Here is a 24,810-nt window from a genome sequence, read left to right as displayed (position 1 = left end):
ATTATTATTCTTGTCTTATTTATTACAAAAATATGTTCTTCTAATCATTGAGAGGCATACCACCAACCAAGAACAAGTACCTAGAATAATGCAGTTCAAAGAAATGGACAAAGGAAGAAGAGCAGGAAGTTAGACCTCAAATGTGACCAAAACTCCTTCTAGGAACTAGGAGGACTGGATAGAATTTGTTGCAACTCAGAGACCAGCATGCCCTCCTACAACAACAAATAGTCATCACTCATCACATAACATGCCCCCCATAAGGCTTTGAAAATTCTGCTTTTTAGAAAATAAATTTTCTTAACAATTGTTTCAGACCTCCTGTCCTTCATATCCAATGAAAGTCCCAGCACCGATTTCATATCTTCTATACAATTTGTATGTGCACTGTTTATTCTGTGAAATGTCACTCCAATTGTCAGTCTTTTCATAGATGCTTAGCCATAATTTCAATAATGTATCTTATTTGCCTTAGAATTATCTTATTTTTCTATTAGTTTTGATAATTGAGTAATAAACAAACCATGGAGAAAGCAGCAGGCTTCCGACTGAATAGGAAGAATAATAAAGAGGACATAAAAGGATTGCAGGGAAAAAAGGTCAGAATATAGACTGAAGAAATAGGGACTGCCACTGAAGACAATGATAAAGGGTATCAAGGAAAGAAGATCAATACAATGATTTCTAGTATTCTACTTCTGGTTTTAATGTTTTCAGTCTAAAAAAGAATTCTGATAAATAGAACAATTTAAAAAGAAAGACTTGAATGTTTTTCTTAAAGGCACATTTTCTAGAGATTGAAGAGTAAAATAGTTCACTGTATACACACTACTTAAAAATAAATTGAAGTGTGATTTGTTTGGGAAAAAAAAAAAAGAAAAGTTTTGGAGACAGACTTCAAATTTACCCGTCAAATGTATAGTGAAATGCAAGGGCGGAAAGGTAAATTAAACTAATGCTGACTAAAAAAAAAACAAAAAAATTTAACAGTGAAGACAGCTAAACATGGAAGCATCATATCTACAAATGCAGCAAGCGTTGTAGCAAACTATTTAGATCGTGATTAGAAGTATTTCAGTAGGTCTGCTTTGAAACAACAAAAGGCTATGAATTAAGACTCAGGTAATACTCGACAAAATTAATACGGTCTTCATATACTCCATGCCAGATGATTCAGATGCTTTCATCTGTTGTTTTTTTAAATGCATTTTTAAAATGCATTGATGTGCACTTGCAATTGTGAGATACAAGATGATCCACAATATAAAAAATATGACATAGCTACTGCATATGAAGATACTATAAATGTAAAATAGAACTCAGACCTTCTTACAAGGAGGAATACTAGTTGCACAAAATTTACACTAAGACATGCCCTACTATCATTTTATTGTAAGTTTTTATCCTTCTTTAGCTTTTGCCTTTTTGTTCATTTAGAATTTTCATTTATGCCATTTACAACTCAGTTTGTGATATCTTATTTTTTTGAAATGACGAAACTTATTTATACAAGCTCAATTTCATAGAAGACATTGCTAATAGTTGAACAGACTAATTCTACATCCAAGTTTAAAGCAATCTGTTTCACTGTATGAGAATACCAAAGACATTACCTCTGCTTTTGGCAGCTTCTTTCAAAGCAGCTAGAACCTCAGGCTTCAGGTCATCAGAAAGCAACCTTCCTTCAAGGCCAGGAAAGAGTGATCTAACAAAAACACATTAGCAAAGCATTTAATTCATGTATTTTCCTACACAGCAGAGTTGCATGCAAAGCAGTCACTTCCATATGTGGAATTGGGTTTTCAGTGGGTGTTTTCTTATATATAAGAAATTCACGTACTTAGAAAAAGAGAGTAATAAGAAAATAAATTTTCCAACTATTCATCTTTTCAAAGCAGGTATAAGAGAGCTTTCTCTTGATAGAAAAACTAATATTAGAAAAGTATTTTCATCTATTTGTATTATAACAAAAACTAATACTATATATTATGTCTCAAAAATTATCTGAAAGGATAAAAAATTAATTTAAATTTAATTAATTCCAGGAGTTCACACAGATCTGTATATTCAGACACTGGTCTGTGTGCAGACACCATTTAAGACTATTGTAACCAAGCATCACTCTCATCTTGTCATTTCTTCACCTTCCCTTATGTTGATACTTAAAACTAAACAACTAGTTCAAGGGCTCTGCTCTTCCCAATTATGAAGTCACCAATAACTAACCATTTACTTTTGACAACAGGTATCTCAATTATACATATAACAAGTAAGACTTTATGTTGATTAAGTCTTCCTTTCAGATGCATGTGTTAACAAAAAGAAATTGCCTGTTTACACATATTAACAGATTGCTTTTTGTTAACACAAGCATGTGTTAACAGAAAGAAAGTTTGCCCAGAGAGGCTGCGGAGTCTCCTCCTTGGGGATCTCCAAAAGCCGTCTGGACGTGGTCCTGGGCAGCCTGCTCTGGGTGTCCCTGCTTGGGCAGGGGTGGGACCAGGGGCCTCCAGGGGTCCCTTCTGAACTCAGCCCTCCTGTGAGTCTGTGAAATTCTAAAGAGCTTACTTCAGCTTTTTAAGTAGGCTCCAAATTTGAATCTGCAAAGAGCCAAACCATTCAACTGAAGGTGTTTTAAAATATCTTACATAATTTAACATATTTATAGCATTAGAATTGGAAATATTTACTGTACTCAAGGACAGAGTCAACGCATTACTACCTGCATTACCATAGCTAGCAAGTAGATATATGCATACAATGTGCTTTTGTATCAGTTTTACGAGACTAACCAAGTCAGTCCATTAAAAACAAAACACAATCTGAATGAAATACAGTGGTATCATTAACTTCCCAGAAAAGTATCTAGTCTGAAGCATGGAGGGCCGTAAGGAAAATCTGTTAGTCTCGTCATGGGTACGTTCTCTATTGGTGTAATGGTCTAAATTTTGAAAGACAAAAAAAAGTGAAAGAATATCAAAAGATAAATCATCTCACAAGAGATGCTAGAACACTTAGGGTTTCTGTTGTTTTTTTGTTGTTGTTGTTGTTTTTGGTTTTTTTTTTTTTTAAGAATACACTAGAATCACAGGTTCTGAGATCTGCATCAATCCCCTGATTAATGACCTGAATTGTCCAGATCAAGAAAGATCTAAAAGATAGTTTTAGAATACAGAAAAAGAGCAGTAGCGGGTTTGAAAGAGAGGCAAACTCTTCTCAAGCAACAACGTACAACCAGCGACCTGTCTGAAACTGCTTTTCTTCAAGATGTGTTGTCTGTATGTAACACTTAAATCACAACTTAGAGCAGCACCTTTATTTGGAGTACTTTTTGCCTTAATAATATCTACATGGGCACACCCCAACTCTAATCTACATTCCTTAAAGGCCAGTAAAAGCAGCAAAACACATGCAAGATGTCACATCTCTAATGCAGAGAGTCTGAAAATCATTGAAATTGAGGGAAAGGAGGAGGCAGCAGTTGTACACACATATGGGTAACTTCTTAAGGAGGAACAAATAAAGTTTTTTTAAAAAAAGCCTAAAGCCATCTCAAACTTTAAGAAAGCCTTTTAACATTAACTGATTTAATGTACTTCCTAGTATGCATGTGCCTAAACTCCTGTTTCTGATTGTTTATGATTCTGAGAAAGCTAATTTGACTAATTCTAAACTAATCCTAAGAAAGCAAATCTGAGGCATTCCCCTAGATCACATGATTCTTTAGAAAGTTATAATAGCAAGCAGCTGTCAAAGTTTTCAAATGAGACGTATATAAACATATACAAAGAACTGAGTTCTGTTTATGCAATATTTCATTACATCATAGGCTGCTGCATATCATCTTGTTGCTGGTAAGCATACCTGGGAAAATCTTCTGAGGTTATGTAAACGACATCCTGTTCTGACACAGATGAGGAAAAAGGAATAAAACTTCCATTCTGCAGTGGCAAAAGCTCCAATCCAATCAGTTCACTGTAGACTCCATCAGAAAGCACAAATTCTAAGAGGTGAAGCTTTTCTTCAGCAGGTCCACTGTGTCCAGATTTCCTTAGCACTTGCCGTACAACAGCAGGAGTCACTTTTTTCACAGCTTTAACAGAAGAAGTAGTAAGACGCACGGCACTAGCAATATTTGCTGGCACCTTGGCAATCTGCTTCCCTGAATCCTGGAGGTAGTTGAGAACAGACTGTGTGTACTCCAAACTCTCATCCATTTCAGAAAAGTGCACCTGTTCCACCTTTATCCACTGATTACTCACTGAGTAAATAACTGTATGCTGGAGCAGCTCTTTAAAGAGAGGTACTACAATTGGTTTCCAGGGCACCCTGATTTTGTTCTCATCAGGCCATAAACTATAAATTCTTTCAGCCGACAGTGGAAAATCTGAATTCTTCTCAGTCTCCATTCGTTTGATAGCTTCCAAAATAAGGGTGGTATACGCCTTTGGCACTATATTCACCACAAGAACATCATTCCACAAAGCTGCTGGATCTCTCCACTGATCCAGCTCTCGCCATTTGATACTCCTTCTATTGTCTGTGAGACCAAAGAAACCACTAACATGAACTGGGAGACCAGTTTTGCTTTCCTCACCTGGAGGCAAAGGCAGAAAACAAAATGCTCTTCCTGAAAAGTCTGCCACAGCTCCGTTTTCCTCCTCTTTATTTGATAAAGACATGGCTATTCCAATAGTAGGAACAAATTTCAAGTCATCAGCTAAACAATCCAGTTCCGTACACATTCCTCGACCACCTACACAATTACATACTAACCAAGACGTTTTCTGTGCGTCCTTAACACTCTCATCTTCCAGCACTATATTTACATGGTATGTCACACATGTTATGCTATTGCTTGGAACTCCCTTACAGTACTGATTTATTGCAGTTCCTAAGATTTTGATAGAATTGGGTCTTTCATGTTTCAAGGCTTTGTTCTCACTAGCAGTTACTCTGAAAATCAGCTTCTCTGTTCCATCAGCCTCCCTAACATGCAATGAAACATCCTGAACACTCTTTAAGAAGAGCAACACTGTGTCAGCATCTGCTCTGAAGGATTCAAACAACTCCAAAACCTTCTGTTTGTCATAAACATTGCTGCTCAGTTGAGAAGGCTGCAGACGAAGTGGGAAGCGAAAAAATGTACCAGGAAAGTTTCCATTCTTAAATGTTTCCTTAGTGCTGCCAAATACACCAATGAATGGTGCAAACTGGTCTGTAAGTTCATTGATTTCCTTGCTATCTTCTTTTAGATTCCAGCACTGGCCTGATTCATGCGGTCCAAAGAGGGTTTGATGGGGATCCAGCATTCCAATTTGTTCCCCACTGAAAATACTAGGGAGATCTGCATAAACAAAAACCAACAAATATTAACAACCCTAAAAGAACAGATTTTCAAATACAGTCTTATAGAAAGATTTTATTAAGGGCAAGAAAAACAGGTGTTCTAAAACTGCAATGAACCTAGTAGAATTCTAATAACAAACACTTCAGTACTTATTGACAGGAAGAAACAAGCACATCCCCTATTCTGCAATCAAATATATACATAGTCATTCAACTACCTGAATTTTAGCAAACAGAGCAAGAAAAGCGTACTTCTTTTCAACCATATACTTTCACCTTTCCAATACTTTAAGGGGAAAAAATAATAATAATAAAAAAATGCTAAAGATACATTCTACTACATTCAAACTTTGCAGATCTTGAAGGCTGGTACATTTAAAAGCACAAATTCCCCAAACTGTCAAACACCACTGAATGTATTAAGCTTTTGTTTTACTTAGTAGAGCATGAATATTGTGAGGAAACATCATATGCCTTACAAACTCCCTTCACAGGAAGTCTCAAGTTAAAAGTGTTATTTCAGCAAATTTTACCTCTTATCCTGTACTACTCTAACTACTATGAAGGTTGTAGGCACTACTTACTCTATCTACTTCTTTTTTGCTATACATTAATAAAACATTTCACCGGAAAATATGTTTCCAGACTTAACATGCCTGGTTAGTAAAACTGGCTTTTCTTGTTAGGGTTTTGGGTGGCTTTGTTTTTTTGGGAGGAAAAATCCATTTCCAGCGTAAATGTGCATCTCTATTATGGAGTATCCTTTTTAGCATGAAATAAACATCACTGCTTATTATACAAAGAATCTGCATGAAAGTTTCAGTTTAGTCTAATTTAGACACTTCTACTTGCTTATACACCCTCTATTACAGGCCTCTATAACGTGAACTGCAGCACATACCAGAAAGAACAATGTAGAGAAACATTCATTTCAATACAAGTGACTAAGTACATAATAACGTGATTAGAAGAAGTGAATCTCCCCCAAACCTTCAAATTAGAAGGATGCCTTGTAGGGTTTTAGAAAGTTATGAATGCTCCATAGGGAAACTTAGCTAGGGATCTAATTTAAAATATAGAGACAATGTTACATGCTTGATGAATATCTAAAATAATCAAATAATTTAAAACATCAATATTTTAAAATGAAGATATCTACTGAGAGTACCTGTTATATGATAAACCGAATTAAAGCCAATTCCAAATCTTCCAACCTTCAAGGGATCATCTTTCTTTCTGCTTCTTGCTATCTCCTGTATACCATGCCAGTCCTCAGGGGTGAAAACTGCATCATTGTATGCATAAAATGCTGGCCCTAAAATAAATAGGCAAGCATTAAAAAGATAACAGAAGAAAATTATTTACTGTTGAAATCTTCTAGAGAATTAATTTACAAAACTGAGAAAGCATTTCTTTAAAGTATGCACATGCAAAGAGTTACCTCTGTGTATGGTACTTGAGAGGTTTATTTTCTAATGTGGTATCTATTTTTGGTGTCCACATTATACGAGAACAATTCTGAAAAACTGAACATAAAGTAGAAGCAAACAAAAGATCTTCTGAAAGAAATCTCCTATGGTAAAAGGCTTAAATTCATTCTGTTCAGTATATTGAAAAGATGTTCAGAAAATGTACTAATCACAGTAATACCTCCACTGGAGGGAAATAACGCTGCAAGATATAACAGTAATAAATCTCTACAAAGTTCAACAGACCAATTCAAATCAGAAGACATAATGAGATTAACAACTGGAAAAAGCCAGAAACAAGCAGTGGATCATCCATCACTGAGATCTTCAAATCAAAGCTGAATGTCTTGTGGGATGATTATGCAAACTAATTTGTTTGATAAGCACATAACTGGCCTCTGCCACACCAAGACATTTTAGACTATTTAAAAACCTTACAGTTACAAGGAACTACATTTGCAGTAGACAGGCAGAAACTACATGTGTAGAAGACACCATTTTTAGGTACCATCTTTACATTAACGATTGGAGATAGGACTGAAAAGATGTAGTTAATATGTAAAAATCCAAAAATGACTGTCTAATACAATTGTTCATCTTAGGTCTTGCGTACTAAATCTTGTTTACTGGCTCTAAGAAAAAGTCCTGTCTTGTATTTTGGAATATCAAGGGAACTCAGGGAAATAAATCCAAAGATGGACATGTCTCCCTGGAAGAAGTGACTTAGAATAAAGAAGAACATGAAGGCTTTCTCAAACAAAATTAATTGGAAGCATTCAGAAAGCTGCTACTGACAGCCTGCAAAAAGACAGTAGAGGCCTTCAAGACGAAAAATTGGCTTTGGAAAAGAATTATCAACATTAGAACATAGACAAAATATCCACCTAGCAAGGTGGAAGTGGCAATGCAGTCATCCCTATACAGTCAACTCAACAAAAGAAAAAAAGAAAGTCACAGAACCACAGGCACATTGAAAAATGGCCAAAATAATTAATAAGTATATTTACCCTGATATTGTGCCATGTCCTTTGACCACAGAGTTTCTGTTCCATACTGAGTTTCATCATATAAAAACCTAACCTCTGTGGCACCAGCATCTTCAGCATTCTGTATCAATTCCTGACAGCAAAACCAAAAAATAAAACATTAGTATTTAATGCAGTAATGAGATACCTACTGTAGCCACGGCTTTCCAACTTATGCAGTAGAAAATAACTATAAAGTAATTGTCTCAAGTTTAATTGTTTTCATACATTTCATTCATTTCAACTAAGTCTTTTATCCAGCTTACCTGGACGAAAACAGACATAAAAGGAACATACTATAAATGCGAATACTGTAAATACAATTTGAATTTGGAGCTGAAATATCATACACAAGCAGTATTTATAAAGTTCAGAAATCAGGGCCCCAAAGATACACACACACATACAGACAAATGTACACCTATGTTTGGAGGTTTGTGTAATTTGGCATAAGGAGGTATCTCAGCTGAACTAAAAGCTATGTAGGTACAACACACCAAATCCAGTGTATTCATACAACATCAATTTAATTCAGTCATGCATAAAGATAAAAGACTTGCTAGCAAGATCTTTACGTTGGATCCTAATATACCATTGACAGCAAAAGATGTTCGCTGTTATCTAATGTATGGTTTTAAAACTATAAGCCCTCAATTTTTCACTTTATGACACTATAGTCAATCTGTAAGGTACATCTCACAAGCAACCAAGATAAATTATTTATATTGGCAATTCTATATCATTTTGAAGCAAGATGAGATAGCAAGAAAAATACCCATCTTAGCATCAATAATTACTTGTTTTTTTAAAAATTCTATAAGTAGAGATACTGTAAAAAAAATTCTTCTAGAAGAATTACCACAATTATGCAAGAAGATACAGAAAGATAACCAAAGTTTCTAGAAAAATTAAAGTTATGGAAACCACAATGTAGTCAGAGACTCGTACTCATTTGTGTCACATCAAGGACCTGCTACATTTGACTTTAAAAGCAATGTACTTGAAGAACATTAACAATGATATCAAATAAACAGACCAGCAAAAATCCTATTAACTGTAAACTGTAAAGTGTGGAAAGATGAACATTTATAATTTTAGATCTACCTCTCTGACTTCTAAGCACATTATCTTAGTTCTTCATGTTGGAATGAAAATCTGGGCTTCACTTGTTAAGTATGAACCCTTCATGATTCAAATACACCTCATAAATTCAACTAATACTGGGAAATGCATAGTAAAAATATAGCACCCCTCCTACAAAAAAATACAATTCTCAGAAAATATCCAGGATGCAATCTGCCAAAACAATTGATGAACTTAAGCATTCAAAAAAACAAACAAACAAACAAAAAAAACTAAACAACTTCTAGTTCCATGGTTGCAAAGGAAACCTTCCAAGACAGCAGGGACTTTCATCCTGCGTCACAATTTTTACTTGTCTGTTTTATATGTACAGGCAAATATATACCTGCTTATATATACAAAGTGCTCTTAATCTAACAATAAAACTTCATGATACTGTTATAGTTCATTGCGAAAAATGTATTTAGCTACCAAGAAATTCCATGGCGAAATCTTATATTAAAGCCTCAGGCTTATCCCAGTCTTACACCAAAATGAGCTCCCCAAAATTGTATATACTATTACATGGTTTTGTCATAGTTTACAGCAGAAATGTAAAATAAAGCAGCAAGCAAAACAGACATTTTAGAGAGCTCGCTCACATATAACTACATCAAAGACTTCATGATACAGATTAACATCTGCATCTTAATCTCTATTTTTTAATATAAATTACAGTGCCTACTGCGACAAACAAGATCAGAGACTACGTTAAACAACACAACTCACTTTGCTTTGTACACAGAAATAGAAGTATTTATCTACTGCTCTAGAATGAATATCTGATAAAGTACGATTTCAACACTTCAAATCTTCCAGCAAGATTTGCTGGAAAGTGTTAAACTAATGGCAGCATGTCATGCATACTAAATGTCTGCTAAATATACCATTTCTTATATACCTTAAGAATCTGTCCTCCTTCTGGGTATCTTCTTAAAATATCCTTAAGAAAATCAACAAGTGGTGGAGTTGTTTGTCCAAAACGACCTAGAAATGGAAACAAAAAATCTGTGTTTTATTCTACGATGCACTGAATTTCAGATTTAAAAAAAAAAATACTTATCGGGCAATTACTTGAGTGAATTTTGAAAAAATATCCTAAGACCTGATACTATAAAATCTTCGATTTACAAAATGAACTGCAAGAATATCATATTATAAATCCTTTTCTTCAAAATAAAGTAGCAGTCCTGATGTTAATGTCAGCATGCTGTTTCGTATCTGGTTGAAACAAATCTGATGACAAAGGTCAGTTTATACTGACCTTTGGATCAGTTATACTCCAATTCCAACTACTGCATGTTTAAATATAGTAAAAAGTAAAAAATAAGAAGTAGCACTCCTTTAGTAGTTAAGTAGCAGGACGGTGTTCTATGGCATCAGTGTCTCTAACTTCTTTACAGTCAGTGATGATCCCTAGTGACATCTACTCACGCTCACAGTACACTTTGGCTCTAGCGTACACTTCTTGTTCTTGCATATTGTGATGCTAGGTGTTACCCATGCTTTCTAAGAGAAAGAATCTATCACAGAATGAAAGGATCAAAAGTCTTCAGTCTCAAACAGGAGGTGGAATTGAAGAGTAGTTCCCTAAATCCAAACCTCTAAAATACACGCTTCAAATAGTAGATGTAATTCCCTCAGGAAAAACAGGCTCTACTGATGTCATCACCTATCACTTCCCTTCAAAGTTACTAATACAACAATTACTTCTTTCTCCCTTTGGCCTATACATGTTTATCAAATATACAGATGCAAACGTGCATATATTACATATATTATAGAAAAAAAAAAACAGACCACAGTCCTCAGCAATGTGGAAAAAAGCAACAGATAAAAGATCTATTTGCTGAGAAAATGTCAATTATTTGCCAAGAAAAAGTCACATCCAACACCTTGTCTTAGGAAACTTTCATATCACTCTATATTTGAGTTTGGTTAATAAATCAATGAAAACAAATATGAAGTTGCAACATGCAGTTGAAAATGTGTGAAGTATTTTATAACTTTTTTTTTTTTTTACTGTATGAAGAAGTACATGAATGTCAACTTGCAATATGCAGACCTTCAAAACAAACTGAACTAATCAATACGAGAAAAGTTTGTGTCTCTTAATAGAAATTCTCTAAGATCAGGAAACCTATCTTCTCTAGGTCTAACTTGGGTGGAGGAAAGGAAGTATTAACACTGTATTAACACCATGGGCACAACAAAAACACACCAGTAACTTCAAATGATAGCACTGAAGATGAACATTATTCTAACTTTTTACATCTAAAATTCTGGTCTACAAATGACAGAAAGAATTCTGAGATCCTGATCTACTCAAAAAATCTTGAGATCCTGATTTACTGCACGCTATCAAGTGCTGAACTGATTCTTCTTGAGTATTAGAGCAGACCATATTGGTTCCAGAAATCTGAAGAAGGAACATTTTCCACAAGGACAGTCAAGCATTGGAATAGGACCCCAAAGAGTCCATGCATCTCCATCCTTGGAGGCTTTCCAAACTCTACAAGATCAAGCCATGAAAAACCTGGTCTGACCTCAAAGCTGACTGTGCTTTGAGCAGAAAGTTGAAGTAGAGACCTCCCAGTATCCCTTCCAAAACGAATTATTCTGTGACCATATAGAAGTATTACATATTACTTGACAGACACTCGCAATGACTGAACACAGATGTGACTTAAGTGATCTTCAGAGCGCTTCAGCAACCAGCATGCCTGGCCCTACTGACCATGCCCTTGCTGAAATTACAAATTCAGGGCCTTCCTTGATTCACCTGCTGTAAGGAAAAATAAATAAATCTTTGAACCAAGACTCCACTATGCACATAAAAGGCTGGTATTAAAACCTTCAGATCCTTCAGACTGATTTACATCAGAGCTGTGAGCCAGAAAACATTAAGTGCTTTATCTAAACATGGAATCCTTAAGAGAGGTATCTCTATGAAAATCTCAAGGCCAAAAAAAAACAGTTCCCAGGTGCAAAAAAAAACAGCTTTTTCTTTCCTGTGAAGGATTTCATATGGCTACTTACTCTACATTCTTCATGTACTTGCATGACAAAAAATAAACAGAGGAAAAAGAGGAAAAAACTGTAAATAAAGAGTCTACCACAGTCTACAGATACCAAAATCACTATCAGAACAGTCAGGGATAACAGAAAGAAAAAATGTTTCAGAAAGAAAAAATGTTTCATGCCATAGAACCATGGGGTCCATTTTCATAGGTGATTTCTAACCATTGCAGGTTCTGGAGAAAGAAAACATGAGCTTGAAGCTAATAACACAAACACCTTGCTTTCCTCTATGACTAGAGATCCATCGGCCAGTAAACTCATGGCTTCCATAGACTGAGAAATGCAGCGTTTTTTGTGATAACAAATAAAATACCTGCATGAGAAGAAAGGCTTCCTTCTTCATCCTACCATCCTATTAGCATTTATTTCATTCCCTTATAATAAAGTTATTGTTAAAAGAATATTAACACTTACGACCACGTAACAGAAGCTTTTTACTGATGGTATAATTTTCTATATAATAGTTACTGAAAAAAATATCCTTTCAGTGGCTATCTTGTCTACCCGTATTCAGCTTATGTGAAACAAGGCAGCTATTAACTTTGTTGCAAGATGAATTTTTATCAGTTCCAAAGTACAGCAACATTATATTTTACACGTATCAAATTACAAATAAAAATTGAAACACCAAAGCACTCTTTTTCATGGAAAAGAATGGAAAGAATAAAATGAAGGAATACCTGCAACATGGAAGCAAAATAATTGCTTCCTATTTGAGGTCAAAAAGGAATTTCTATTAACTCCAGACTGTGTCAGAAAATGTTTTGACCTTTCAGTTCATAAACACAGAAAACTATTTTTCATACCTCCTCCTTTCAAACCTTCTGACTGAAGCTGCAGAAAAACTTGATTTTGAGACTTTTGAAGATCCGCAATCTTAATACCATCAGATAACTGAAATAAAAAGACAAGTTTTGGTCAAAACATTCCACAGTGTAAGTAATTTACTGTAGTTTTATTCCATAAATATTTATACCATGAAGCCTAGTTTTAGCTAAAAGTATACAAACACTCGGCAATGTCCAGTATTCAGTTTAAACTGCACTTTAAGTCCTTGCAGACTAGGATGGCCTCCTTTGCCAAATGGTCTACATAATACTCACATGGTGCATCAGTCTGACGGTAACAGGACCAACAAATGGCTGCAAACAAATTAGGTGGAAAAATGCCTGTGGAAGCATGCTAAGAGCAAACCAAACCATATTTTTACACTTGAAAAGTTCCATGTTCTGGGAACTTCTGAAAGCATGCAACTGTAACAGTTATTTTTCTAAGGTGCAAACCCATAATGAAAATAAACACACTAGAAATATGTGATCTATGTACTCCAAGAAGTACATATACGTGTACAATTTTACAGTAGTTTCAAACTAAGCAGTATCAGCTAAGAGCAACTAGTCAGACAGAAAGTGTAGAGACAAAACTATGTCACAGAAAGACCTCCAAAAGACTTGACAGCCTCATCTCCCTATTACCTCCACATGCAAGCCTATGGAGTAACTGGGACCACAGAGAAATAAGGGAAAACTAAGCAACAAATTCCTTAGCAGCCATTGGGAAAATTATTTAGTGATCATAACACATCATGGTTTTGTTACAATTTCAGTTTATTATGTGTGTCTCAATCATGTATCACACGAAGCACAAATATAACGAGAGTAGAATTAGAAATTGCGTTGTGCTAATTTGAAACCTAAGCAATTCAAATTAGTCTCAGTTTACAGTAAGCTACTTAAAAGTTTTATTATGAAAAATCGTTATATTAGTCTCAGTGTATAGTAAAGTTTAGATCTACTTTCTCCAGTGGGTAAAAACAAATCACTACAAAGTTGGTGCTTACACAGACGTGCTTACATCCAAACTACATTTAATAAGCAAAAGACAGTCCCAGTCCACAACATGTAATCATATTTTTTAAACATTAATAAGAAACAGATGCTTCTTTTCATTTACATCAGTTTTAAGTAGTATTTACGAGAACAGTACACTTATTGTAAGTTCCTAGATAAATGTTGTACTTGAGCTGAATGTGTCTCAAGATGTAAAATAACTTAAAGTGCGTACACCACCCACTCGGGATTCACTAAAATTAAAAAGAAGCCACAAATGCTGTAGCACACCATCAAGTATAAAAGGGGTAGAAAAAACAAATTTTCTCAGGTAGGCATTTTGTATGCAAAACACCAACAGAAATTGGGAGAATTAACAGATTCAAATTAATAGCTTAGCACTGTAAGGAGCTAGGAGAACCAGAGATACCAGATTTCACTCAACAGCTGGTAATTGTAGGTAACAGCTGTAATGGAAAAAAGATTTGGCAATAAAATAAAGAATAAAATAAGAGTTCAAAAGTTCACAAAGGATTTTCAAGATTACTGCAGTACAGAACGAACGTCCCTATATATCTTTGAGGTTAATATTTAAAACTATATGTCTCAGAATAGCTGTTACAGTCTGCTCCTTGCCAAAACATAGATTTCTGTGCCAGACGGAGTGCAACTCGTATCTTGGCTTCCAGATGAATTTTAGAGAGAGATATATAGATCTCCTTCCTCCTGAAACAGGAAGGCCTGAAGAGAACAGAATCAAGGGCACACACAAAAAAGGGCAAAAAAATAAAAGATGCACTAGATGGGTTTCAAACCTGAGCGCTCCGGAAACTCCCTTCCTGAAGTCTGTGGAGCAGTACAACCACTAACACCCCGTTCTTGGTGCCTTTGGAAACCCCCAGCCTCCTCTCCCCTTCCTACCCACCTCCAGGACCCTGCTCCCAACACAACCCCGAGCAGGGCTGCCCTCAGGCTGATGCTCTCCGCAGGACAAGGTCATTCATCCCTTCCCTTCTCTCCTGGGATTTCAGCTGACAGCCTCGGCAGTGCCCAGGGGACCCGACCAGAGGCAGGGAGCAGCAGCCCCCCCCCCCCCCCCCCCCATGTCTCTCTCACCTCTCTGCCGCGGTGCCACAGGCGCTGCCGGGCGGCGGGGAAGCCGGCCTCCGCGTCGATCCGCGCCTTCACGTCCCCCACGGCGGCGGACGGCGGCAGCTCGAACGTCCTGCAGCCCAGGCAGCCATGGAGGACGGTGACCCGGGACAGCCTGCGACGACACGAGAGACACCGGCTGAGCAGAGCCGCCCGCAGCCAGCCCTCCCTTCCTTCCCTCACGGAGGCCCCCGGAGCCTCCGCGGGCTCCCCGCCGGGCTGAGGGGAAGGAGCCGCCGAGGGGAGCGGCTGGGGCAGCGCCTCACGCCCGCGGCCCCCCTGCCCCGTCCCGCTGCCACTCACATGCCCGCCGCGGCGCACAAAGGGCCGTTGGAACCGCCACAGCCACCGCTCCCCTCGCGGGGAAGGGGTGGGATCGAGAGCGGGAGGGGCTCGCCCTCAGCTCTGCGCCGCGGAGGAAGAGGAAAGAGGAGGAGGAAGGGGGGAGCCGGCGGAGAAGCCGCCCTAAAAGCAGCCGTGGCTGCGAGGGGAGGTGGCCTTACTAGCGGTAGTAAGGGCCCGGCCGTTAGTAGGGTGCCCCGGGGATGGGGGGAGGATCCCCGCGGGGATAGGGCTCCCCTGTGGCTGGTTTTGGGGGCTCGTTGGCCCTGGGTGAGGCAGCTCTCAGTTGGCGGGAGTGTGTGTGTGGCATCAGGTCCCCAAAGCCGTGAGTAACGCTTAGGTCCAGAAGCATGGCCACACACAGCTCCCTCCTTCATTCAGCAGGGAAAAAGCGCTGATGGGGCAGGACCAAGGCTGTGACACCTACCGCCTTCAGCGCTGCCTGGTCCCTACACTGCAAACACGACTTTGCCACCTGGGGAGTAGTTTCTCAGTAACAGTTCAACACCCTTAGGAGAGGAGAGCAGGGGCTGTGCTTTGTCCTTCCACTACTTCCATCCTTAAGAAGCAGCATCTCCCCATCCCTCCTTTTCCTCATCGTATCTCACATAATGCCCAGTATTCAGGCACCACAACACAGAGCACATGACATCAGTGCTAATAAACCTCATGTTTCTGAAGAATACAGAGCACAGAAGGAAACCTCATTTTTCTGCTTTTCTGACAGGCACTTGATTGGCCATGAATATTGACTGGTATTGATCTTCCACCTTATCTCATAGGGCCTATGATAAGTCCCCACGCTGTTCAAGACTTATGGAAAGTATTCCTGACAACAGGCAGGAAAAACTCCAGTCTCTCAAGGCGCAGCCAGAGGCAAAGGATGCAGTGGTTGTGTTGCAACTTTTCACTGAACCTGTACAGGAGCTCAGTGATTACCAATACGCTAGCAGCAAAAGGAAATTCTGTAAAATTGAGAGATGGATGTTGATGAGTGGAGAAAGAAACCTAATGACCATCGATATGGAAACTGCTGAAGCACTCAATGCATTAGTCTTCAAAGGCAAAGCCTGTTTTCAATCTCTGACACATTTTGATAAGAGAGGAGCAGCCGAGGATGAAAACTAAATAGCAATTAGGAACCACAGTTAGGAAGTTCTGTCTATTCAGGCCCATAAACCCAGATAGGATTCACCAGAGTGTTCAAAATGCAGACCAACATGACTGCAAGGCCACCTCAGAAATCTGCTATCTGTGAAAAAGCACATTGATAAGAAGAGCTTTATGGATGGGGAAAAAATAAATAAATAAATAAGGCACATCTTTATGAAAGACTAAAAGGAGGCTAAAAGAAATCAAAGGCCAGTAAATCTCACCTCAGTCCCAAGAGATATCATGGAGAACATGCATTTGGAATCCACTTCCAAATACTTGAAGGACAACAAAAGTAATCATGAAAAGTAAACACTAATTAACAAGGATCTAATCTACTTTTAATTGCCCTGTAGGATGAGATGGTTGACTATGTAGAAAAAGGAAAAGTAGTGGATGAAATACACCGTGACTTTAGTATGACTTTTGACACGGTCCCCTACAGCATACATATATAGAAGCTGAGGAAGTATGGGCTGGAAGTGAAGTGGGTTAAAATTTTATTGGACCACTGAGATTAAGAATTTGCAGTAAGTAATTCAACACTGAGATGGCAAGCAAAGTACTCTAGGCAATCATGTTGGGTAGGCCTGATATTGTTTAGACGTGACCTAGATGATGACAATGATGGCACTAAGCAAATTTGCAGAAAGCACTTGGGTAGGAGCGTTCAGAGCCTTCTCTTGACACCTGGGGTCTATCACAGACAACATTTAATATGACTGGTACAGAAATTAAGTGACTGTTGTGCTGTAAGGTGACTGATATAACAAAATTAAAAAAATTAATTGGTACCTAGTCAAAACTAACAGTAGAAAGGTATGGTTTGCAAGAGATTTATGATGACTAGATAATGTCATGGCAAGATGAATGACGAAATATCTGATTGGGTGGCCCATGTGATACCTATCCCAGAGAGCACCATTATAAGCATAAACTGTGGCAAATCAAGCTTAGGAAAATTGTTCTGAAACCTCAGAAGAGATCCCATTTGGGGACTTTAATTGCAGGTTAGAGAGAAGAGGATGAGTCTGTCTTTGATGCGTTCCTGAAACAGAGAAGCCTAACGTGAATGCTGGTCTAGGTTGGTGGCAGCACCCATAGAGCAGTGACAGCTGCCCACTATCTTCAGGGTGGTTACCCTCCTCCAGTCACCAACTGGGTGGCACGGGGAAGCAAGGCTTCCTTGGTATTGCCTTGTTGAGCTCCTGGTGGCTATTAAGGTAGCAGTACTGCAGTAATGGGTCAGCTAGTGCTTGAGTGAGTTAACTTGATCTGTATCTGTGTGAATGTGGATTCTGTTATAAGTGGGGATATTGTTATAAGTTATTCTGGATATTGTAATAGGTTAGATATTGTTTGCACATAACTATAACATTAGCAATAAGGTTACCAATAACTAGTTGGAATTGTTTTTTTATGCAGTAAAGGATATTGCAGCTCAATGATCCTTGTGCTTCTCATCAGTCAATTAAACTGGCAGTCTCCCTGTACAAATCAGTCTTCAAGTTCCAGAGTTTTAGTCTATCTGTGATCCCAATGACCTAGAGGAACTTTGAGAAACTTGTGGAGGGGGCCAACAGAAACCTCCAAAGTGTGCAGTGTTCTGCAGAAGGGACCATAGGCTGTGTCAGCACAGCTTGGGAAGCAATGGGCTGAATAGCAAACCTACTTCAAAGGACGTGGGGAATGCCAGGCTGAATGAGGCAACAGTGTGTGCTCTCTACAAAGAGGATGGCCAGCAGACTCTGCTCAGTGATGATGAGGCTGGATATTGTGACCAGAATGTGGTGCGTGGGGCCTCTTCGTCTTCAGAACCCAGCAGAGGACTACTAACATGAACAGGGACACAAAGCACATCACCTACAGAGAAAAGCTGAGGGAGCTGGGCTTGTTTAACCTGATGAAGAGGAAATTCAGGTGCAATCTTGCAGCATCCTGCAACTACCCGAAGAGCAGTTACAAAGCTGATGGACCTGAACTCTTAGTAGTGTAAGACTGTAACAAGGAGCAACGGCAACTGATTGCACCTTGGGAGGTTCACAACGGACAGTAGGAAAAAGACTTCACTAGGAGCAATTCAGTACTGGAATGAGTTGTCTGGAAAGACAGTCTACATATTGGCATATTTTCAAGGCTTGGCCATGGCTGACCTGATCCTCCTTTGAACAGGAAGCTGGACTGGAGACCTCCAGAGGAAGCTGAAAACCCCCAACCAACAATTCCATTTCATTCCAACTGGTCTTAAATTCCAGTTCCTGACTATAAACGAAAACATTTAGGACTTCAGTCAGTGTCAGGGAGTTAAAACTACTGCATGGCAGCAGCAGATAACAGAGTTTCTGCGATCAGCCCACTAAAACAGAAGGAAGCTTAAAAAACAAAGGTCAAGTGGATCAGCACCCAACACAGCATCTAGGTAGACAGCTTTGCCAGTGCTGTAACATCTTATTTTCATTCATCAGCAATATTTGTATATTGTATAACAGGCGGGAGCCCTGAGCTCCTGGAACTTAGCCATATCCGTTCCCCTCAAAAATCTGTTCTTTTTACAACGAAGACACTTTTTCGTACTGGCAGGATATTTTTCCCCATTTCTATTTACTGTGGGACAACTTTCATTTGTCTCTCCTTTATTATGTGTTTTCTACTATGTTTTTCCCTTTTGATCAATTTCTGCCCTGGGTTCTTTATTTCTGTCCATCCAGATAGAAGCAAGATGGTCATCCTCTTCGTGTATCTGCATTAATAGAGTAAGCATGACTAGAGCATGTGTTCCATCACAGCCATGTGATTATCTGCGCTGTTTAATTGCTGTTGTGCTTCTTGGTGCAGTTTTGACCTGTAACCACCACCAGTCTTCAGGATAATGACCAGGCATGGTTCATAAACCAGGGACAACTCCCCACAGGCAGAACAGACAAGAACATTTGGTTTTAGGTGGCTGTTGAGTTTTTTAGACATAAGCTGTGCTACAACCCTTACCCTTAGAGGTCTGGCCCCTTCTTTAGGGCTCCACCTCTTTTTGTTTATTGGATAAATATTGCTGTTGATGAACAAGCCTCCCACCGATTTCAGTGGTGTCAAAATTTCAGGTTAACAATTTTATGACACAGACCCCTAGCAAGAGAAGGCACTGATTTCAGTATGAAAGATAAAAACAAACTGACACCAGATCCAAAGAATGGGGAAAAGAAGCTCTTCTCAAACTCCGTAAAAAAAAAAAAAAACACACAGGTTTCCAGTAGAAACCTAATTGCAGAAACTTAATGGGAATTTAAAGCCACTACTGTAGCATCAATTACAATGCTGATTTCTATCAGCAATATCCTGGCCATTCATCTGGCAAGGAATATAATATAAGTTTCCTTTTATTGGTACAATTTTCCTTTTTTTATTATGAAGTGATTTATGGACATCCTGTTATCCATTATCAATCTCTTTGTCTTTTGACAGTGACTTTTATCAACCTTATTTTCTTCTTTTTTTCCTTTTTTTTTTCTTTTTTTTCTTTTTCCTTGATAGCTAAATAAAAATCTCCTAGAAAAGTATCTCCGAAAATTTACTCAGAAATTACACTGTCTGACCAAAAAGAAGTGCAATTTCTGGTTTGCAGAGTTTAGGCATACACACACACAAAAAAATCTTGGTTTTAGTTTTTGATTTTGCTTGTCCCTTTGTAAAACAGAACTAGGAAGCTGTGTAAACCTATATCCATAAAACCTAAACATACATATTTGTGTTACTGATTGTAGATGATGATGTTAAAAAAATAAAAAACACACTTGACCCGACCAGGTGGAATTTTGTAGCTGTGGTAGTTACAAAACATACCTTTTACATTTAAAATGATTGAGACAGATTTGGGAACTTTCAAATAATAAATGTAGAAATTCCTGTGATACCATTCTTATAACCACATTTCCAAGCTGAACAGCATTTAGATTTAATAATATACATGGAAAATTCTCCTGCGTCTATACACAACATCTGTTTGGTTGAGAATGAGGTCATATAACCCCTACATGAAGGGACATGCAACAAAAAAGTGGAAAGTCTCTGCAATATTAAAGTATTTTCCATGAAATGAAAGACAATTTCATAGTGATTTTTCTTTGAAAGCAGAAAATTCTGTGTCCGAAATATGACCCCATATTTCCAATAATTTAAAATAACTGTGCAGTAGCAGAAAGAGATGGATTTGAGCCCATTCCTTCGTTATCACTGCGCACAAAAAGATGGAATGGAGTCCGCAAAAGGAAGAGTGTATGATTAGGTTAGTAATGTTAGGTTAGTAATGCAAGAGGAAACCCACTGCAGTAAAGCACCATCCAGTGCAGCAAATATTCTGCAGTGCTGGCAAGCAAGTAGCGGTGACTCAACAGCTACATTTATTTCAGACAGCACACACTAAACATAAAATCAAGGCTGCCTATGGCACAGTAAGCACTTACCTCCATTCTTAAATCAATTCCTTAAGTGTTTCTAACAGATGTTTTGAACATTACATTGTCCGTATTTCACATTAGCCAGAGACTATAGATTGCAATGTTCTGCAGTCACTGCCAGGAGCTTGGTATATCCTCGCTTACAAATGCTCTTTCAAGAAGTTCAAATATAAACCTACCATTTGCTGATGACACGTGCTACTCATTGGGAAACCACCCCTTTCTGGAAAGTGGAAAGTTTCTCCTTTATTTGAATAGCTTCATTAACAGAAAACCTTTTTTTTTTTTTATTTAATAAAAAAAAGAAACAAAACACTGAACAGGCTATAATGCCATCTAGTACAAATGACAAAAAAAAAGTTTGGCCTGTGAAGCACTTGATCCAAACAAAATACCCAGTTTTGCCCTAAAATCTGTTACAAAATTAAAGGATTTTTCTGAAGTTGTTTTACAATGTTTCAGTGCAGTGAGTTTAAATCAGTTCTACTCTGCAGCTCTCATGTGAAACCACTACAGCCAGCTTCTGAGCCAAATAGCATCATGATCGTGGCTTAGTAAAAAATTCAAGAACAAGAGGAAAGTATTCTTTTTTGCAAGCTGATGTATTTCTAAAATAATGAGATGCTTTTGAAATACTGCTAATAATAAAGGATTTAAGGACAAAAAGGCCAAGGGCAGCCATTTATTTCCATCTAATGATTTTGTGTTCTCAATTATTTAGTTTAACACTGAAGCCAGTTCCTTGATGGCCCTAAGCAAATGCCAATGGAAAATGCTTAAAAGACCATAAAACTTGCATACTTTTTTCTAATAAACAGCAGAACAAGAAGCATAAACAAATGACAAAATGTCATAATCTTCTCAAATTCTTAAGTAAAACTTCCTCTTAGATCTACCTCTGGGAGAAGAATACTTCAAGTTCTTCAAGGGCAGACCTAACCTTACTCTTAACTATAGTACAGTAACCATTACTCCACAAATGTGAATTGCTAAGAATTTTGGGGTTTTCTGTTCCAGATGGTACAAGTAACCAAATACCAGTACAAAATGCTTAGAGTTTCAAAATACGCAAAACATTAAGCCAAAATAGTGATAAAAATAAACTCCTCAATTGCTCTACAGAGAATTGCCTTAGGAGGGACTGCAGTGTTGCAAGGCTGCTGTTGGCACACACTTTTTTTAATAATACTTGTTTTCTTACAGCCTTCGGTGACAATAAAAAGGCCAGATTTAGAACACCTACTTTAACCTTGCAGCACCAAAAAAGCAGAGGCTAAATTTGCAGATTGATTTCAGTGTCTACTGTAGGTTCCTAAATACCATGACAAATCCAGCCCTGGGTTTTTGGCCTCCACTTAGGACATGCAGTAATCATCTTATCAAGGGCATTTCTTCCATACTGCCTTAAGACAGTTTTCTTATTTCTTTCCAGAATACTTAATGAAGCTATTATCTTTCTACTTAAGTGAGGAAAATCCACTCAATAACTGTAAAATGAGTTCATCAGCCCCAGATTACACATGGATTATACATTTTAAGATGTATTTTTTCATCCCTGTGCAAGAGGATTGGTCCTAAATTATTTATTCATGTTCCAAAGTTTCAGAATATTTTCTAGGCATCACTGAACAGAACACCCTATGTATTTGGAGAAAATATTAAAATATCAAACATAAAGAAACGCAAGACATGCAGTTTTCTTAAATTATGACTAGCCACAACTTCAAGCACCTCTGCAAGTATCTGTACATCAAATAGGTAGTGGGTGGTACCCTGTAATAGTCTTTCAGGTGATGCTAGCTCTCTGTCAGTCCTGTCTCCTTTCTAGCAGTTTTTAAAACAGCAAGGCAAGCAACACATTATCCTTCAGACAACAGGAGAATGATGGGTGGCACAAAAGAAGAGACACCAGATACATGTAATGCCCAGTGAGAGGAAGAGAGTAAAAGGGGAAGAAAGAGCACAGGGCATCCTCTCTGGGGAAAACACAGAGAAGTGAAAGGGATTCTTGGTTTGTCTGACAAGGCCAGTCCCACAGCTGTGGTATCTCCAAGTAAACACTACTCCAAGCTCTAGCTCATACACAAGCTTTGCAGAATCACTCATCAGGAGCCAGAGGTTGTGCTTGCATCTCCTGTCCTACATAAGGTAACACAGGCTAAGGTGGAAAGTATTTCCAGCCTCCTACACCCCACTGCATTTCACTCTTCCTTTCGATTTTCTGGTGGAACATCTTACATAATCACCCCTTACCCTGATTCAGATGTTATTACCCAATTTAGCAAATTCTTTTTGTTTGTGCTAGTTTGGCTCATTTTGACAGAGCTGAGACACAAAGCAACTACAGGAGCTGTGATACCCTCAGAGCTGGGGGAGTGCTACCCTCTAGCTTCAGCAAGAATAAAGATGTCCTAACTGCATCCATTGAAGATAAAGGTAAAATTTCCCTAGCTGGGGGCAGGGTACTTTTGAAAATGCCATCATTCTCATTTACATCTCCATCAGTGTGACAGCACAGATACGGCCCTCGGCATACCTCTGTATATTTGGATAAAAGAGAAGCAGGAAAAGTCAAGGAATTTTTCTAAAAAGGCCAAGGAAAAGGAGATAGCACACCTACAGGGGCTACAGAGCAGATTTTGGTACAGTACTGTATGCCTATTTATTATGCATATGTATTCACATTTGTACATACACAGTTATGGAAAGAGTTGATCAGATGCAATATACCTCTTACTATAATTCCTGTAAAAATCTCTGTTGAAATATGGGTGTGACAACTGCAAAGTTACCCACGCCTGTGCTAATTTCTCATCAATTAGCCTGCTTGTGCCTGTTTTGAACAGAAGCAGCCACAGTGCAAAAAATAATTCCTGCAATAAGTGGCTTCACAGCCAGTGAAGAGTAGATTAACAGGTGTGGTAATGGAAGGTGTAGCGTGACCGTGTCCCATGAGAGCATCAGCACCACAGGAGCTGCAGCACACTCTGATCCTCCCATCACAGACCAGCTTAAAGCACTTCAGTACCCAAAGATTTTTGTGAATGCGCAGAAATGAGATTAAATGCAACATGTGTTTAATACTGCAGCAAAACCCATCTACAGCTTAATCAGTGAATCCTTTCTGGAAAAGAAGTTCATTTTAATTAGCTATAAGAGGTTGTGTTGTTGCTGTTGTTGTTGCATTGCCTCTGTATGTTGACAGAAAGAGGAATGAGGATAGAAACTTAAGGGAATTGCACTCCTATTAATACGAATTAATACTGCAAAATAGGTGTAGTGAAAATTTCTAAAACTTCAAAGTCATCACCTGCAGCAGAAATCTGCACTTTAGCTACTGTCTTTAAATATACTGCACAAATTCCATGAAGCTCCAACTGGGACCAAGGTCTTGGCGTTATAGACACTGTACAAAAAAATAAAATGCATAATAGCTTGGCCCTGCCCCAAAAAATGTCTATTTGCAGACTTGCTGGAGGAAGGGCATACATCAAAATTTAAGAAGCAAACTGATTTGGTACAACACCACAAGGTCACAGCAGTCTGCTAAAGCTGAGATAGTTGCTGCAAGTCAGGCATCTAAAGCCCAAACTTCACACACACATTTGGTAATTGACACTTGACTACAATTTAGAAATAACTAGGAACAATACAATATTAAAGTTAATATACAGATGACATCCTGTACCAAAATCTTTGAGATCCGTAATTTTTTTCTAGTTTACTGATACTGGAATAAAAAAAATCCAGTGGGGATTCTGAAATGTCACTTCATCGTCTAATGGAAACTCAGTTTAACTGAGACTCACATAAAAACACAAACTGCATGGAACCAAGTGAG

General features: G+C 38.2%; 1 protein-coding gene across 3 annotated transcripts in view; it reads right to left on the bottom strand.

Annotated features, from left to right (window-relative positions):
- SACS (sacsin molecular chaperone) overlaps nucleotides 1–24,810 on the bottom strand; it is a 59,376-nt gene that overhangs the window by 15,111 nt on the left and 19,455 nt on the right. For 2 of the 3 annotated variants that reach the window (XM_080577295.1, XM_080577296.1), the window contains 7 exons: nucleotides 14,992–15,142; nucleotides 12,853–12,940; nucleotides 9,867–9,952; nucleotides 7,826–7,937; nucleotides 6,518–6,664; nucleotides 3,865–5,347; nucleotides 1,614–1,705 (listed from right to left, as the gene is read on the bottom strand). In XM_080577295.1, the coding sequence (XP_080433421.1) occupies nucleotides 1,614–1,705; nucleotides 3,865–5,347; nucleotides 6,518–6,664; nucleotides 7,826–7,937; nucleotides 9,867–9,952; nucleotides 12,853–12,940; nucleotides 14,992–15,142 (2,159 nt within the window). Of the gene's footprint in view, nucleotides 1–1,613; nucleotides 1,706–3,864; nucleotides 5,348–6,517; nucleotides 6,665–7,825; nucleotides 7,938–9,866; nucleotides 9,953–12,852; nucleotides 12,941–14,991; nucleotides 15,143–15,330; nucleotides 19,709–24,810 lie in introns of those variants that run through there. The other variant, XM_080577294.1, reaches the window with a different exon arrangement.

The sequence above is a fragment of the Anser brachyrhynchus genome, assembly GCF_964034855.1.
Source record: "Anser brachyrhynchus genome assembly, chromosome: 1".
Classification (NCBI taxonomy): domain Eukaryota; kingdom Metazoa; phylum Chordata; class Aves; order Anseriformes; family Anatidae; genus Anser; species Anser brachyrhynchus.
The sequence above is the reverse complement of the archived record's forward strand: the minus strand, read 5'-3'. Positions and strand labels throughout refer to the sequence as shown.